Raw genomic sequence first — 18,378 nt, 5'->3', positions numbered from 1 at the left:
TGCTCAAGTTTGTGGCTTTACTAAAACCCCTGGATAAAGGGATGAGTTCTGCGGTGTGTAAAATTTATCTCCTAAAGCTGTTATGTTAAAGAACAGCAAGGAAGCGCTGTACGTACTAATATGATACGTACCCATATTTTTTTTTAAATATTTATTTATTTATTATGTATACAATGTGTGTATGTCTGCAGGCCAGAAGAGGGCACCAGACCTCATTCCAGATGGTTGTGAGCCACCATGTGGTTGCTGGGAATTGAACTCAGGACCTTTGGAAGAGCAGGCAGTGCTCTTAACCACTGAGCCATCTCTCCAGCCCCATTTTTTTTTTTGTAAAGATTTATTTATTTATTATGTATACAACATTCTGCCTCGATGTATGCCCGCAAGCCAGAGGAGGGCGCCAGATCTCAGTACAGATGGTTGTGAGCCACCATGTGGTTGCTGGGAATTGAACTCAGGACCTCTGGAAGAGCAGCCAGTGCTCTTAACCTCTGAGCCATCTCTCCAGCTCCGTACCCATATTTTTTTGTGGAGAAAAAGCAGTATGTAGAAGAATTATCATGTTCCTGTTGTGTAAAGAGGGAGAAAATATATATTGACATTTGTTAGTATTTGCAGTGAAAACTATGAAGCCCGGTTCCCTTTTTAAAATGTGGTTCATGGGCCTCCCTGAAGCAGTGTGAAGGTCAGCATAGTGCATTTTAAGTATGGAATGTCATGAAGTAGGACCCATTTTTGGTTTGTTTTTGTAGTGCTGGGGATGGAACCCAGGGTTTTCTATGTAGTAGGCAGGCTCTGATCTCTATCCCAGTTTGCCCATTTAGTCTCTTGACCTTTGTTCACCATGTTTGCAGCTGTTGGGGTGGGGGAGGTAGCAGAGTGGCTCTGAGGGACTGACCCTCCCTCTCATATCCTGGCTAGTATTCCCGGTTCCCCAGACCCAGGGAGTGCTGGTGTGAGGCCCTGTGAAGACTGACAGTGGGCAGTGGGTTGAACAGTTGCACTCAGGAAGGTGGCTCTGTTCTAGGTCCACGTGCCCCTCAGTTTTGCTGCTCTCCCTGCACCATCCTCTGAGCCTTGCAAAGACTCAGTTCCCTGAGATGATCTCACTCGGCTCTAGTGGGGTCTTCCCCGAGCGTGGATCTCTAGGATGGACACATCCAGGAGGTCTCTCTCGTATTCACTTTCATTCAGTTTTCCCCTCCTGCTCCCACATTCGTCATGGGTTATAACTTTCTGGCCACCCAAGCACAAACTCCACTGTCACCTTTGATTCTTCCATTTCCTTCAACAGCACCTTTGTCAGAATCAGTGTAACTCAGAGAATGACCAAAGCTGGTGTGGCTTCTCCTTGCCTATCAACTCTGCATCCCGCTGCCGGAAACTGGCCTCTTGAGCATCAGTTTTTCTCTCTCCCTCTCTCCCTCCCCTCCCCTCCCCTCCCTCCCTCCCTCCCCCCCTTCCTTCCTCCCCCCCCTTCCTTCCTCCCCCCTTCCCTTCCTCTCTTGCACGTTCTTTGAGACAGAGTTTACAGAGTTTCTCTGTGTAACAGCTCTGGCTATCCTGGAACTTGATTTGTAGACTAGGCTGGCCTCTGCCTCCCAGGTGCTGGAATTAAAGGCATAGGCCACCACCACCCAGCCTTTTCTCCCTTCCTTCCGTCCTTTTTTCTTTCTTCCTTTTCTTCTCTCTCTCTTTCCTTTATTTCTTCTCCTCTCACCCCCTCTAAGTTTTTTTTATTTTTTTCTTTTGATATTTATTGAGTTCTACATTTTTCTCTGCTCCCCTCCCTGTCTCTCCCCTCCTCCCTTCAGTGTTCCCCCTCAGTCCCCATGCTTCCAATTTACTCAGGAGATCTTGTCTTTTTCTACTTTCTACTTCCCATGTAGATTAGAGCTATGTAAGTCTCTCTTAATGTCTGCATTGTTGTCTAAGTTCTCTGGGATTGTGGTTTGTAGACTGGCTTTCTTTGCTTTATGTTTAAAAACCACCTATGAGTGAGTACGTGTGATAACTGTCTTTCTGTGTCTGGGTTTCCTCACTCAAAATAATGTTTTCTAGCTCCATCCATTTTCCTGCAGAATTCAAGCTGTCATTATTTTTCTCTGCTGTGTAGTTCTATGTAGTTCTGACTGGCCTCAAACTCATAGTGATCCTCTTTCCTCAACTTCGTAAGCACTGAGACTATAGTAGTGGGCCCACACACATCCAGCTAAAAGCATCAATTTTTAAAAAATGTTTTTTGTTTGTTCTGTTTATTTTGTTTTTAGAGACAGGGTTTTTCTGTGTAGACCTGGGTGTCCTGTAGCTTGTACTATAGACCAGGCTGGCCTCGAACTCCCAGAGATGGCACCTGCTTCTGCCTCCCAAGTGCTGGGATTAAAGGTGAACACCACCACTGCCCAAGCTCACCTTTCTCATTCCCATTCTAATTCTTGTTTTGTTTTTGTCTTTACTAGTCATTGTCTTTGTATGTAGTGCTAACTGGCCTGGAACTTGCCATGATACTCCTGTGTCTGCTTCTTGCTGTGGTTGCAGGCTTGAAGCAGCACTACTAGCTGTCAGCATCAACTTAATTATATGACTTGCTGCAGACTCCTTTAGTGACATCGTTTTCTGCAGGGTAAAATTAGATTCCTAGGTCGGGTTGATGCTTAAGACTTGCCATAACCCACTCAACTTTGCCCCTGCATCCCATCTGGCTTACCCCATGTTAGCTCATGACCTTCTTCCTTCTCTTTCAGGGTTCCTCACCTGCCGTTTACCTGCTTGGTCAGGATCAGACCCCAGGCCATTATTGTTGCATGTGTGTCTGTGTCCGCCAGCAGGGCAGGGCTGTCTCAGTCCTAGCATGGACGCTTGTGTGGCACAGTGCTTCTTCAGCGTGGCCTCCTCTCAGAGACTTCAGAAGTCAGGGCAGAGGAGGCTTGGCAGCACAGGCCTGTTAATCGCAGTCCTTGGGAGCTAAAGCAGGAGGATTTGGTTTTAAGGCTAGCCTGAGCTATGTCTAAGTCTCCTTCTGCAGAAGGGATGTGGATGCTAGGGTATGGATGGAGCTAGGTTGTTACAGTGCTTGCTTAGTGTGTACAGAGCCTGGGTCTGACTTCCAGGATGACATAAACTGCCTGTAGTGGCTCATTCCTATAATCCTAGCCCTTGAAAGGTAGATGCAGGAAGATGAGTTCAAAATCACTGTTGGCCACATAACCAGTTGGAGATCAGCCTGAGATACATACAACCTTAAAAAAAAGAAGAAAAGCCGGGTGCTGGTAGTGTACGCCTTTTAATCCCAGCTCTCAGGAGGCAGAGGCAGGTGGATCTCTGTGAGTTCGAGGCCAGCCTGGTCTACAAGAGCTAGTTCCAGGACAGGTTCCAAAGCTACAGAGAAACCCTGCCTCAAAAAAAAAAAAAAAAATATTATGTATACAGTGTTCTGTCTGCGTGTATGTCTGCAGGCCAGAAGAGGGCACCAGATCTCATTACAGATGGCTGTGAGCTACCATGTGGTTGCTGGGAATTGAACACAGGTCTTCTGGAAAAGATCAGCCAGTGTTCTTAACCTCTGAGCCATCTCTGCAGCCCAAAACTAGGATAGTTTTGCAAAGACTCAGCGGTAGGATGGCTTGACTTGCACATCTCAGGCCCTTCCTGGGCCTCTCTGCCCTTGCCTTCCTCCAGTCTTTCCCCACTCCCTGGGCACTCATGATGCCCTCTCTGAGGAGATGTGCCACCTGCTTTTGCCTTTCTTGTCGCGGCCCCACCCTTCCTCTGTCAGCTAATTATTACCCGGGGAGCTCAGCCTAGCCAGCTGTCCCTGTCCCAAATCTGTAAAAGTTTTCTTTTGGGCAAGGGTCATGAGAGTTATGCCCAGCCATGTGAATGCTGGCTTTACCCTACTCCTCTGCTGTCTTCATCCTATTATTCAGAAAAGTTCATTGTGTACCTTGTCGCCAGCTCGTCTGAATTTAGGCCTGAGCAGAGAGGTAAGTGCTGTGTCTCTGCCCTAGGTGTACTTGGCGTGGGTTGCCTGTCCCTTCCTCTTGTTGACACTGGCTTTCTCTCTGGATGCTGCCTCCTCCCCGCACCTGCACTTACTTAGCATGGACCTCAGGCCCCTTACCAAGTAGAAGGTCTTGCTTGTTGTGTCCCAGTGGGGCACACAGGCTAAATGAGGCATGGTTCCACCCCTGCTTGCAGATTTCATCCTGATGGCTGCCTCCAAACCACATACTGCTCTGAATGGGGATCCCATGGCTGTGGAGGCCTTGCTCCGGGACGTGTTTGGGATTGTTGTAGATGAGGCCATTCGGAAAGGGACCAGTGCCTCAGAGAAGGTGGGCCCCTTCTCCTTCCTCCTCCTGCCCGTGGTCTTGTAGACTTGACTCCAGTGAGTTTACCCATGTTCCTCATGAGTCTCAAGAGCTGCACTCTGGGTCTTTGGTCCTTCATTCCCCCTTGCTTGTGTATGCTTGGGAAAGAGCATTCTTGAGCTGTCTTAATTGTCATGGCTGCATCTTGGCCTCCTGCTAGGTCTGCGAATGGAAGGAGCCTGAGGAGCTCAGGCAGCTGCTGGATTTGGAGCTGCAGAGCCAGGGAGAGTCTCAGGAACAGATTCTGGAACGCTGCCGGACAGTGATTCACTACAGTGTCAAGACTGGTGTGCCTGGGAACCTGACGGGAGGGCTTGCTGGCCCCAGGAGTACCCAGGTCCACCCTGAGACCCCTGCCTGCTCCCCGTCCTCCAGGTCACCCCCGGTTCTTCAACCAGCTCTTCTCAGGTTTAGATCCCCATGCTCTGGCTGGGCGCATCATCACGGAGAGCCTCAACACCAGCCCGTGAGCCATCTAGGGCCCTCGTGTCTATAGAGAACTTGGGTTTGCTGGGGAAGTCATCTGGGTAGGACAGGACCGTGGTTTCTGCCCCTTGCCCCTGTTTTTTACAAATGCCTCCTTAGAGAATGTTTTCCCTCCTGTCTGTCCTTTGGCCTTCTGTCCTCCAGCCTCTTCGTGCCTCCTGCCCCACTGTTTTCTCATGTGAGCTCTGGTTCTTTGACACCCACCAACTTCTCTCTTGGGATCCTTCACCCCCTCTGACTCAGCTGGGCAGTACTCCCACCTGGGCCTTTTCACTGATGTTCCCTGGCAGGTACACGTATGAGATTGCCCCTGTGTTTGTACTTATGGAAGAGGAGGTGCTGAAGAAACTCCGTGCCTTGGTGGGCTGGAACTCCGGGGATGGGGTCTTCTGCCCCGGTATGTGAGAAGGGGGAAGGGGGCCGTCCTTGGGTCTTTGTAAAAGGCCTGCCTCCTGTGTACTTTCTCTTATTCTGTACAACTAGTGTGGAGGGCAGTAGCTGTTTCCTTTTGGGTCCCACTGGGCTAGACCACGAGAGGCTTCCCATCATGGGGAAGTGACCCTAGTGGGCGCTCAGGGAGTATAGGGGTCTCTTGATCCCAGACCTGGTCTGGCCCCTGTGCTATTTGTGAATCCTAGGAATTCCTGGCTTGGGAGCTAATGTGAGGCCTGCTGTTTGACCAGTTCTGGGTGGAAAGGTTGGGGAAGGAAACTTGGGTCTTGACTCACTACCACTCACTTTAGCTACCATTTCCTCCCTGGGACAGGGGGCTCCATCTCGAATATGTATGCCTTGAACCTGGCCCGCTATCAGCGCTACCCAGACTGCAAGCAGAGAGGGCTCCGGGCACTGCCACCTTTGGCCCTCTTCACATCAAAGGAGGTAGGGAATAGCCACAGGCCTGGCCCTGACTCCTGAGTCTAATCTTCTGCCAGCTCAGCTAGAGACCCCACAAGTCTTCCTGGCCTCCAGTGGGTGAGGCCAGATATTCTTGCCTTCCTGGAGGTGGGGTGAGATGAATGCTGTAGATGCAGGCTCCCCTCTGAGCTAGTTCACGCTCCAGCGGCACTGACATCACCTGGGAGGCTCTAGAAATGCAGTCGCAGGCCCACCAGCTCCGAGCCTGTATTTAACTCAGACCCAACATAATCCTGCACATGAACACTTGAAGGCCCTGGCCACAGGGTCCCATCAGCCCTGGCCACAGGGTCCCATCAGTCCTGGCCACAGGGTCCCATCAGTTGCCCTCCCCAGCCATAGAGCCTTCTGGGCCGCAGCTCAGGCCACGCTAACTTGCCCTCTGCGTTCCTCCACAGTGTCACTACTCCGTCAGTAAGGGAGCCGCTTTTCTCGGACTTGGCACTGACAGTGTCCGAGTGGTCAAGGCTGATGAGAGGTGAAGGTCCTTCTGCCGACACGGCCCTGACCCAGCTTGGCACAGCTTGTCACCTACTTGCCAGATTGCTCTGGCCTTAGGCCCTGTCCCTGGTGCACCTCTCCTGCCTACTCTTCTTTCATAATTGTTGCTCCTGCTTCTCAGTGCCCACTAGCATCCTCCCCGGTGCTCTGAGGTCTCAGTCTGTACATGACCTCTGTATTGCTCCTCTCTTATCCCAGCTGTGTTATGTGAGCACACCTGAACTGGCTTCACTTACTCAGTTTTCCTTTTCAGAGGGAAAATGGACCCTGAGGACCTGGAGAGGCAGATCAGTCTGGCCGAGGCTGAGGTGAGTGAGGTCACTGGGTAGTGGGGCAGGGCCCCTCTATCCCCTCAGGAAAGGTGGTTCAGGATCTTCCTGCTTGAGATACTCCTCACGCCTCTCCTTTAGTGTCGGGGACTCTACAGACACTTGTAGGTGGGTTAGGTTCTGAATTTCCAAGGAGTCCCAAGCACCTGTGGGGATGGTGGTAGGTGCTTAAAGCATGAATAGTGTGGAAGGTTTCTGTGGACCGAGAGTCACACAGGGGGACACTGGGGAGGATGTGCAGGCTTTGGTGAGCATTGCTGCCATGGGGGAGAAGGTACGGCATGTTTGGTACCCTGCCCAGTTTTTAAGTACATCTGTCTGCAGATTCAGAGGTCCTCTGCTCAGAGAATTGTTAATTAGTACAAGTTCATAGAATTCTGTGCATGAGGACATTTACCAGAACAAAGTATGAACTGAAAACAATGCCCTAATGCCTATTGGTAGGTAAGATAAACGCTGACAGGTCTGTGTGAAATGACAGAAGGCTGCTCTAAGGATGAATGAGTTCGTGTGCAGAGTGCTTAGACTAGCGCTGGACGCGGATACACGTCCAGACATCAGCTGTGTCTGCTGCTGCGCTTTTTAGGGGCCGGTTCTTGCTGTGCAGTATGCTTTGGCTTTGAACTCAGTGTGTAGCTCATGTTGGCCTCAAACTTGATCTTCCTGCCTTAGCTTACTTGGTGCTGTGATTACAGATGTGGGCTGTGATCTCAGTGTGTGACATAACTATTGTCTTCATCATCATCGCCACCACCACTAGGGTACAGTGTAGGCAAATATATGAATGTACATATGATAACATGAAAATACCTCCATATACATGAAATACGTATTTCAGGTCACTGTATAGAATGAACACCCTATTTTGCTATTTAGAATAATTGTGTTTACATATTTTAAAAACCATTTTATTATGTTTTTATGTGTATGGGTGTTTTGCCTGCATGTATACCTGTGATCCATTTGAGTTCCTATATCTGCAGAGGCCAGAAGAAGGCATTAGATCCCCTGGAACTGGAATTACCTGAACCCTGAACCAGGGTCCTCTAGAAGAGCAACCAGTGCTCTTGACCACTGAGCCATCTCTCCAGCTCCAATTTTTTTTTTTTCTTTTTCGAGACAGGATTTCCCTGTAGCTTTGGTGCCTGTCCTGGAACTAGCTCTTGTAGACCAGGCTGGTCTCGAACTCACAGAGATCCGCCTGCCTCTGCCTCCCAAGTGCTGGGATTAAAGGCGTGCACCACCACCGCCCGGCCCCTCCAGCTCCAATATTTTTATAGTTAAAGGATGTGTTTGTGTGTTAGCATGTTACACTTGTGGAGTCCAAAGGCATCAGATAGCCCTGGAGTTGACGTTACAGGCAGGTGGGAGCTACCTGACGTGGGTGCTGCTCATCAAACTCAGTCCTCCAAAAAGCAGCACCTCCAACCTATGTCCTCTTCATCGTTAGTATTAATAATTGTTATTTTATTATTATATAGTAAGTAGCATGCTGATTCTGGTTCATGCTGTTCGTTGGAGTGTGGTCCCAAGTGCCACACCTGTAAAGAAAACTGACCCTCCTCTCAGAAGTCAGCAACTGTTGATGTTCCCAGCTGGGGATAGAGAGTCCTAACCTGCTTTCTGTTGTCCTCCAGCAGAGGCTAGGCCACCAGAGCCGCAGCCCGACGAAATAAATTCTGTTCCCACAGGCATCGACTCTTTCAAAGCTGCTCAGAGAATTTATCTAAATCTCTGTCCTGCTAAAGAACTCATGATTCAAAGGTTGAGGTAGAATCCTGCTTCCCAGAAAGGCCGAAAAGCAAGCAGCTGACCTAGCTCACCTCCTCATGTCTCCCAAGAAGTCTTTGTGCTTTTTCTTGTCCCTCCTTATAAACCCTTCTCCACCTGGCTCTTCCTTACCACTTCCTGTCAGTTGCTGACGCAGCCTCTGGACTGCAGGTGAATTTTATTTAACCAAACACATCTTTCCATAATTAAGCAAATGTTCCAGAGCATAGACAGAAGTAACACACCTTAAAATAATATTCTACAGCAGTTTACTCTTTTATTTATTTTGTTTTTTGTTTCTTTTTTTAAGATTTATTTATTATGTATACAGCATTCCTTCCATGTATGCCTACATGCCAGAAGAGGGCACCAGACCTCATTACAGATGGCTGTGAGCCACCATGTGGTTGCTGGGAATTGAACTCAGGACCTCTGGAAGAGCAGTCAGTGCTCTTAACCTCTGAGCCATCTCTCCAGCCCTGTTTTTTGTTTCTTGAGACAGGGTTTCTCTATAGAATTCACTTTGTAGACCAGGCTGGCCTCAAACTCAAAGAGATCTGCCCACCTCTGCCTCCCTATGGATTAAAGGTGTGCACCACCACTGCCTGGCCCTTATCTGTTTTCTAAAGTACCTTTACCATCTTAAAATTCCAGCAGTATATGTTCTTCTAATTTCTCTTCATGCTTGCCAATTCTTACCAATTCATCACGTGGTGTTGGGAACTGACCCTGGGAACTCTGCAAGAGCAATGAGCTCCCTTCACCACGGAGCTGTCATTCCAGCCTGCTCATTTTATTTTGCTAGATCATTTTTATTAGTGTAGGGAGGACTGACACTCATAGATCCCTATAAGACAACTGAGTGTTTGCTGTGCTGGGAGGTAGACAGGAGCATTGGTCAAATCAAGTCAGGAGCTGGGAGAGATGCTGGAGACTGCAGGGGGACAAGGGACTGCATTAGGGTGGGTCTTAAGGCCAGACAAGAACTTGCTAGCCTTGGAGAGAGGCACTGGCTGGCTGGCCCTGGAGCTGAAGAGCTGAGACAACCTACTTCCCTTGCTCCCCACACAGCCCTCCCCATCCAGGAGGACTTGCGTGGGGCAGGTGCTGCCTTCGACTCCACTCTCTCAATTGTCCCGTCCAAGAGGACCTATGGAAGTGAGCATGTCTGGTTGTTTGTTGTTCTTGTTGTTGTTTGTTTTTTGTTTTTGAGACAGGGTTTCTCCAGTAACCCTGTCTCAGACTTGGAGATCTGCCTGCCTCTGCCTCACTGCCAAACACAGATCTGTTTTTATTTTGTTTTATGACAGTGGCCGGGGGCATTACTACATTCATTGAGAACAGTCCAGAGTACTGTGGCTTGGATATGGTTTGAGTGTGTCTGAAAGTTTGTGTGTTAAAACTTTTTTTTTAATTGCATTTAACTTTGTTTTTTACATGTTGTCTGCCTTTCTTTTTTTTTTATTTATTTATTTATTTATTTATTTATTAAACATTTCTGCCTCCTCCCCGCCACCGCCTCCCATTTCCCCCCCCCTCCCCCCATCTAGTCCCCCTGCCCCGATCAAGTCCCCCTCCTCATCAGCCCAAAGAGCAATCAGGGTTCCCTGACCTGTGGGAAGTCCGAGGAGCACCCACCTCAATCCATGTCTAGTAAGGTGAGCATCCAAACTGCCTAGGCTCCCACAAAGCCTGTACGTGCAGTAGGATCAAAAACCCATTGCCATTGTTCTTGAGTTCTCAGTAGTCCTCATTGTCCGCTATGTTCAGCAAGTCCGGTTTTAACCCAGGCTTTTTCAGACCCGGGCCAGCTGGCCTTGGTGAGTTCCCGATAGAACATCCCCATTGTCTCAGTGTGTGGGTGCACCCCTCGTGGTCCTGAGTTCCTTGCTTGTGCTCTCTCTCCTTCTGCTCCTGATTTGGACCTTGAGATTTCAGTCCTGTGCTCCAATGTGGGTCTCTGTCTCTGTCTCCTTTCATCGCCTGATGAAGGTTAATATTCAGGAGGATGCCTATATGTTTTTCTTTGGGTTCACCTTCTTATTTAGCTTCTCTAGGATCGCGAATTATAGGCTCAATGTCCTTTATTTATGGCTAGAAACCAAATATGAGTGAGTACATCCCATGTTCCTCTTTTTGGGTCTGGCTTACCTCACTCAGGATAGTGTTTTCTATTTCCATCCATTTGTATGCAAACTTCGTGAAGTCCTTGTTTTTTACTGCTGAGTAGTACTCTAATATGTATATATTCCTTACTTCATCTATTCTTCCATTTAAGGGCATCTAGGTTGTTTCCAGGTTCTCGCTATTACAAACAATGCTGCTATGAACATAGTTGAGCATATATTTTTGTTGTATGATAGGGCCTCTCTTGGGTATATTCCTAAGAGTGGTATTGCTGGGTCCAGGGGTAGGTTGATCCCGAATTTTCTGAGAAACTGCCACACTGCTTTCCAGAGTGGTTGCACAAGTTTGCATTCCCACCAGCAATGAATGAGTGTACCCCTTTCTCCACAACCTCTCCAGCAAAGGCTATCATTGGTGTTTTTGATTTTAGCCATTCTGACAGTTGTAAGATGGTATCTTAAAGTTGTCTTAATTTGCATTTCCCTGATTGCTAAGGAAGTTGAGCATGACCTTAGGTGTCTTTTGGCCATTTGAACTTCTTCTGTTGTGAGATCTCTGTTCAGCTCAGTGTCCCATTTTATAATTGGGTTGATTAGCCTTTTACAGTCTAGTTTCTTGAGTTCTTTATATATTTTGGAGATCAGACCTTTGTCAGTTGCGGGGTTGGTGAAGATCTTCTCCCAGTCAGTGGGTTGCCTATTTGTCTTAGTGACAGTGTCCTTTGCTTTACAGAAGCTTCTCAGTCTAGGAGGTCCCATTTTTTCAATGATGCCCTTAATGTCTGTGCTGCTGAGGTTATACGTAGAAAGTGGTCTCCTGTGCCCATGTGTTGTAGAGTACTTCCCACTTTCTTTTCTATCAGATTCAGTGTGTTCAGACTGATATTGAGGTCTTTAATCCACTTGGACTTGAGTTTTGTGCATGGTGATAGATATGGATCTATTTTCATTCTTCTACAGATTGACATTCAGTTTTGCCAGCACAATTTGTTGAAGATGCTCTCTTTTTTCCATTGTATACTTTTAGCTCCTTTATCGAAAATCAGGTGTTCATAGGTTTGTGGGTTAAAGTCAGGGTCTTCTATTCGATTCCACTGGTCGACTTCTCTGTTTTTATGCCAATACCAAGCTGTTTTCAATACTGTAGCTCTGTAATAGAGTTTGAAGTCAGGGATGGTAATGCCTCCAGATGATCCTTTATTGTATAAGATTGTTTTGGCTATCCTGGGTTTTTTGTTTTTCCATATAAAGTTGATTATTGTCTTCTCCAGATCTGTGAAGAATTTTGATGGGATTTTGATGGAGATTGCATTAAATGTGTGTTAAAACTTAATTTCTGGAGCCAGGCAATGGTAGTGCACTCCTTTAATCCCAGCATTCAGGACACAGAGGCAGATGGATCTCTGTGAGTTTGAGGCCAACCTGGTCTACAGTGTGAGTTCCAAGATACCAGGGCTACACAGAGAAACCCTATCTCAAAAACAAAAACAAAAAACTTTCTGTCGAATGTATTTGTCATTTGATTATCCCTTCATCCAGCAATAAACAGTGGCTGCTTCTACTCTCTACTCTCTAGCTATTGGGAACGATGCTGTCTGGACAGCTACCTCTTTAAGACCCTGTGATTAATCCACTTTAGTACAGGGAAGTACCTGAGGCTGCGTAATTTAATAAGAAAAGAGGTTTGTTTTGTCTCACAGCTCAGGTTCAAGGTTCAAGGCTTAAATCTGGTGTTGGCCTTCTTGCTGGCAAGCACCAAGTCAGTACAGAACTTCACACAGCAAGAGACACAGCCAGGTGTTGGTGTCTCCTCTGGTTTCCCCTTATTCCTCAAGCACTAGTGGTCAACTGTAAGGGCCACCTGATGACCCTAAGTAGCCCAGTGTCCTCCCAGCATCACAGTTGGATTACATGTCTACTCATAGTTGACAGTGTCACATTAAAGCCGTGCCAGACCAGAGTTTTCCACCTGCAGTGGGGAGAGTTCCACTGCTGGAAATTCCATTTTAATTTTTTTTTTTAATCAAAGTCCTATTGTATAGCCCAACTTGACTTCAAACTTGGAGTGATTCTCCTGCCTCAGCCTCTTGAGTGCCACAGCCTGCATATCGGGGTCAGGGGACAACTTTTAGAGTCAGTTCCCTCCTCCCACCATGTGGGGTCAGGAGTCAAACAGAAATCGTCAGACATGATGGCAAACACCGTTACTCCTCGCCATTTTGCTGCTTATCCCACCCCTGCCTTGGTATCTTGTGCTTTGGATATCATAGCTAACCTAGTCAAAGAGCACAAAATTTCTTTTTATAAGTGTTTTATACTTTTAATTATTCAAAAATTTTAAAGATTCATTTCTGTTTTTACTTCTGTGTATGTATGTTTGTGTGTAGGTGTGCGTGTATGTGCAGTGCCCTTGGAGATCAGCAGAGGGTGCTGGGTTAGACTCAGGTCTGCTGGAAGCAGTGGATGTTCGTAACTACTGAGCCTTCTGCCTTGTTCCTTATAATTTACATTATTTTTGCTGTTTTGTTTTTAGTTTTTGATAACAGGGTCTAAGTGTGTAGCCCTCAATGGCCTGGAACCCACACCACACTGGCTTTAAACTCAAAGATACCCACCTGCCTCTGCCTCTCAAGTCCTGAGGTTTAAGGCATGACCACACACAGCATAAGTTAGGTCTGTTCATTTAGACAGAGTCCCGTGTAGCTCAGGCTGGCGTTGAATTCCAGATTCTCCTGCCTCTGAATCCCAAGTGCCAGGATCACGAAGTGTGGAGCTCCACCTGGCAGGTCCCTCACTTTTTGTATCTTTGGTTTTGTGTGATGTGTTCAGTACTGGCGACTGAACCCAGAACACTGAACGTCCAAGCGAGTGTTCTGTCACTGAACTATCTGCAGAGCTCTCTTCTGGGGCTAATTAACTAATTGATTGATGTATGCTTTTTGCAACAGGGTTTTTCCTTGTAGCCCTGGCTGGTTTTGAATGTGACCGTCTTTAGCTGCTTGAATGGCTTCGATTATAAGCAAGCACCACCAGGCCTGGCTACAGGAAATTATTTTCTTATTTTCTTTTGTTTTTGACACAGGGTCTCACTATGTAGCTCTGGCTGCCCTAAGTTCTCCATGTTGACTAGGCTGGCCTCAAATTCACAGAGATCTGCCTGCCTCTGCTTCCCAAGTGCTGGGATTAAAGGTCATGCCTGCCTCTTAGTTTTATTTGTGTGTTCATGTTCCATTGTGTACACACAAAGTGAGCTAATGTGTTTTGCTGTTGTTTGTTTCTTGTAAGTTTGGTTCTGGAGATTCTGCTTAGGGCCTCAGGCATCCTAGATAAAGTGCTCTTGCCCTGAGCTGTCTCCATCTCCAGCTCAAGATGGTTTTATGTATTCTGATTTTAGGGAGAAAATATTTGTGAACTGGTACTTATTTATTGTTTTTAATTTAAATTTAATTTTTATACGTATGTGTGATTTGCCTGTATGTATATCTGTGTGCCATGTGTGTGCCTGGTACCCAGGGAGGCCAGAAGAGGGTGTTGTTGGATCTCCTGAGACTGGAGTTACAGGCAGTTGTGAGCTGTCAGTGTGGGAGCTTGACCCTGGGTCCTCTGGAAGATCTGCTGGTGGGTGCTGTGCTCTGAACTGCTGAGCCATCTCCCAGTAGTGTTTAGTTTTTAAATATTTGATGGAATTCATTAGTGAAGCCATCTGTGTTTGAGCTTTTCTCTGTGGTAGTTTAAATTTGTTTTGTTTACTTATCTGATGTCAGTACGAACTTTTATAGTATGGAACTTTCAATAGTAGTTGGCTTTTTTTTTTTTTTTTGGTTTTTTGAGACAGGGTTTCTCTGTGGTTTCGGAGCCTGTCCTGGAACTAGCTCTGTAGACCAGGCTGGTCTTGAACTCACAGAGATCCGCCTGCCTCTGCCTCCCAAGTGCTGGGATTAGAGGCGTGCGCCACCACCGTCCGGCTAGTATTTGGCTCTTAAGTAATACATCACATGTTATGTTTGTATGTGCATGTGCTTTGGTGTGCATGTGCCATGGTGTGTGTGTGTGTGGCGCTGCGAGTGTGTGGTGGCATACATGTGCCATGATGTATGTGTGAGGCAGTGTGAGTGTGCAGTGGTGTGCATGTGTGGCAGTGTGAGTGTGTGGTGGTGTGCATGTGTGAGTGTGGTGGTGTGCATGTGTGGCAGTGTGAGTGTGTGGTGGTGTGCATGTGTGAGTGTGCAGTGGTGTGCATGTGTGGCAGTGTGAGTGTGTGGTGGTGTGCATGTGTGGCAGTGTGAGTGTGTGGTGGTGTGCATGTGTGGCAGTGTGCATGGGCGGTGTGCGTGTGTGGCGGTGTGCATGTGCCATGGTGTGTGTGTGTGGTGTGCATGTGCAGCAGTATGCATGTATGGCAATGCGCATGTATGGTGGTGTGCACTGGTGTACACGTGAAACCCTAGCACCAGCTTCTGATGTTGCTCCTCAGGAGCCTTCCATCTGCTTTTTGAGATGGTCTTTTACTGCCTGATGCTTACCAGCTAAGCTAGGCTGGCTGGCCAACAAGCCCAGGGCCTACGTATCTCTGTCTTCCTAGAGCTGGGTTTGCAGGCTCATGCCACCATGCCTAGAGGGGTGTGTGTGTGTGTGTGTGTGTGTTTTGTTTTTTCATATAGGTTCTGGGGATCAACCTTAGGTCCACAATTTAGTCACTGTACTGACTGAGCTGTCTCCCCAGCCTAGCACTAAAACTAAAAGAGAACCTAGAGAGACCTAGGTTCTACTCATCTGCATTGTTGGGGACAAGGGTGCAGAGAGCGTAGGGCCATCACCAGAGTCTGAACAGCTTGAACTCTACAGCTTTTTTTCTCCTCTACCTTTTGGCGACAGGGCTCTGTACCATTTCTGGTCAGTGCCACCTCTGGTACCACCGTGCTGGGGGCCTTTGACCCCCTGGATGCCATTGCTGATCTTTGCCAACGTCACGGATTGTGGTTCCATGTGGATGTGAGTGAGACTTGGGTCGAGGGGGTAGGGTGGGCTCCATTGAGGACAAGACCCATGCTGTTCTCCTGCTTCACAGGCTGCCTGGGGTGGGAGCGTTCTGCTGTCTCGGACACACAGGCATCTCCTGGATGGGATCCAGAGGTGCACACAGCTTCCTTCCCAAATCCCTCCCTTCAAATCTGGGGTCCTCACCATAGTCACAAACTGGGGAGCTTGGGGAGGGAGTGGTGAGATGGACTAGAGAGAAGATTGACTGAAGGCCAGAGGGAGGCAGGCATGGGAATCCTCCGGTTGCAGGAGAAGGGTATGCCCTTTACTGGATGTCTGGAAGGGGAGGGAGGAAGAAGCACTGACAAAGTCTTGCTCTGTCTCACCCAGGGCTGACTCTGTGGCTTGGAACCCTCACAAGCTTCTCGGCGCAGGGCTGCAGTGTTCTGCTCTTCTGCTCCGGGACACCTCGGTGGGTCTGTCCTCATCCCGGACCCCAGCCTCCTTTCCTCTGTGGAGCCCGAGCTTCCTGTCCTGCCACAGAGGAACCCAGGCCTGAATGTGTGCCCTTTACCCTCCCACCTGAAACCAAGTTTCTGTGACTAGCTCCCATGAGCCCAGTGGCCTGTTCTTGTTTGCCAGAAAGGGTTTCCTAGCTTGTCGTGTGGTCAGAGGGATCCTGGACAGAATTTGGGAAGAGTTTTGGTGTTAGGAGCGACCCAGAGAGAGGTCAGGGTTGACTGGCAGTTGCCCTCAATGCTGCCCAGCTCCAGGGAGAGGAAGGATGACTGAGTTGAGACACCCCACCCCACCCCCGTGTGCAGCACTGTAGGAAGGCCCGCTCTGACAGCTCTCTCCCCACAGAACCTGCTCAGGCGTTGCCACGGGTCCCAGGCCAGCTACCTCTTCCAGCAGGACAAGTTCTATGATGTGGCTCTGGACACTGGAGACAAGGTGGTGCAGTGTGGCCGCCATGTGGACTGTTTAAAGCTGTGGCTCATGTGGAAGGCGCAAGGGGAGCGAGGGCTGGAGCAGCGCATCGACCAGGCCTTTGCGCTCAGCCGGTAGGTGCAGGAGGACCCCAGATCTCGTCCTCTTCCAGGTGTTTCCCTGCCTCTGCCATGTGTGCTTTTTCACCCCTTATCCCCAGGTACCTGGTGGAGGAGATAAAAAAGCGGGAAGGATTTGAGTTGGTCATGGAGGTAGGACTCCTGGAGCCTTTGAGTGCCCTGCCCCCATCCCATACATGAAGCCTCATAAAGGTCCAGGACGGAGACAGGGAAACTGCCCCGTTCCTCAGCTCATACCTTCCTCATCCCTCCTCGCAGCCTGAGTTTGTCAATGTGTGCTTCTGGTTTGTGCCTCCCAGCCTGCGGAGGCAGAAGGAGAGTCCAGATTACGCTGAAAGGCTGTCTCAGGTAGGCTTCGCCCTCTGCTGGCTGTGCCTGGTATAGCATGCTCCAGCCTCACTCTTGAGATGGCAAGTGCAGAAGAGCACCTCCTTGTCTTCTTCTTTCATGGGGTTCAGATAGGGAGAAAGATATGTTTCTGGAAAGTGAGGAGACAGCAGAATGCTACCAGAGGAACTCACCAGTGTGTGGCAGGAGTAGTATTGCCACTGTGCCGGGGACGGAACCCGGAAGGATTGTCCCAGATGTGCCTGCATCCTTAAGAATAGATTAGTGCTGGACGCCTTAGTACCCTGGAGAGGCAGCAGAGCCGTGGCCTTCTGGGCTGTTACTGCAGAAGAGGACTCGTCTGTTTACCCTTGTGTTCAGTAAATGAAGTGTTTTTGTAAGTTACCACTAGATCACACGGCACAGGTGATCTACGTCAGGCACTAAGGGGAGAGGTATTGAGGATGAGGGCTTGAGATCTGGGAGGAGCAGCGCTGGTTGGGAGATGTTCCCGGCTCCAGTTTTCTTGGAGAGAGGAGAGGGTGGGAGAAAGCAGAAAACAGGGACGGTCACTCAGGTTGCGTGTGGTGGAAAGGATGTGAGCAGAGAGCCCACTACAGACGGTGCAGCATATGGGGACACGGCTTCTGGACGCAGCTGGTCCAGGCAGCCGCAGCAGCCGCTTCAGGCTCCCCCATTGCCCACAGGTGGCGCCTGTGCTCAAGGAACGCATGGTGAAGAAGGGCTCCATGATGATTGGCTACCAGCCCCATGGGACCCGGGCCAACTTCTTCCGAATGGTGGTGGCCAACCCCACACTGACCCGGGCCGATATAGACTTCCTTCTGTGCGAGCTTGAGCGTCTGGGCCAGGACCTGTGAGCTGCTCCCTCTCTCCGCCTCACCCCCTCACCCGATCGCTGGTGGCCTCCTGGGTTCTCAAAAGGAAGCTTTGTAGGAAACAGTGGCCTTGACTGTGTGTGCTTCCCCACACTAACCCTTCTAGTGAAGCCTTTGCCGCTAGGGGGGAGTTTAAATACACCGCAGTATGTTTTTATGAAATACGTGTGGCGGCAGATGCTTTTAACCCCAGCAGAGACAGAGGCAGAGGCAGTGACAGGAGGATCTCTGAGGTCACGGCCACCCTGCTCTACAGAGTGAGCTCCAGGACAGCCAGGGATGCACAGAGAGAGCCTGTCTCAAGCAAACAAACGAAATATTCTTTCATTAAAATTATGTTTACAAAGAATTTTTATTAATATGAGGGAAATGGTATATTGAAAAGCTAGATATGAATTTATATAATCGTGATTCTGAGTTTTGCTAAAAGCACGTGTACAGGAAAAGGCTGATGCGTGGCACTGTGAAGGCCAGTGGTTTCCCTGCGGTGGGGTAGTGGGCAGTTTCCAGTCAAACCTCTTAGACCTTGTGTGCTTCCTCGTTTTATTATGCAACAGATTACATACTTTTGAAACAACAATAAAAATGAAGCTTCAATTGTA

General features: G+C 48.7%; 1 protein-coding gene across 4 annotated transcripts in view; it reads left to right on the top strand.

The window, feature by feature from the left end:
- Positions 1–18,378, top strand: part of Csad (cysteine sulfinic acid decarboxylase) — a 23,293-nt gene extending 4,915 nt beyond the window's left edge. For 2 of the 4 annotated variants that reach the window (XM_050130619.1, XM_050130618.1), the window contains exons 2-15: positions 4,198–4,334; positions 4,531–4,657; positions 4,746–4,836; positions 5,147–5,253; positions 5,623–5,738; positions 6,173–6,252; positions 6,529–6,583; positions 15,376–15,492; positions 15,569–15,633; positions 15,871–15,952; positions 16,345–16,544; positions 16,631–16,682; positions 16,809–16,898; positions 17,585–18,378. In XM_050130619.1, the coding sequence (XP_049986576.1) occupies positions 4,209–4,334; positions 4,531–4,657; positions 4,746–4,836; positions 5,147–5,253; positions 5,623–5,738; positions 6,173–6,252; positions 6,529–6,583; positions 15,376–15,492; positions 15,569–15,633; positions 15,871–15,952; positions 16,345–16,544; positions 16,631–16,682; positions 16,809–16,898; positions 17,585–17,758 (1,482 nt within the window). In that variant the 5' untranslated portion in view covers positions 4,198–4,208 and the 3' untranslated portion in view covers positions 17,759–18,378. Of the gene's footprint in view, positions 1–3,801; positions 3,984–4,197; positions 4,335–4,530; positions 5,254–5,622; positions 5,739–6,172; positions 6,253–6,528; positions 6,584–15,375; positions 15,493–15,568; positions 15,634–15,870; positions 15,953–16,344; positions 16,545–16,630; positions 16,683–16,808; positions 16,899–17,584 lie in introns of those variants that run through there. The other 2 variants (XM_050130620.1, XM_050130621.1) reach the window with 2 other exon arrangements.

The sequence above is a fragment of the Alexandromys fortis genome, unplaced genomic scaffold, assembly GCF_014885135.2.
Source record: "Alexandromys fortis isolate MF-2015 unplaced genomic scaffold, M_Fortis_MF-2015_v1.1 scaffold_348, whole genome shotgun sequence".
NCBI classification, from domain to species: domain Eukaryota; kingdom Metazoa; phylum Chordata; class Mammalia; order Rodentia; family Cricetidae; genus Alexandromys; species Alexandromys fortis.
The sequence above is the reverse complement of the archived record's forward strand: the minus strand, read 5'-3'. Positions and strand labels throughout refer to the sequence as shown.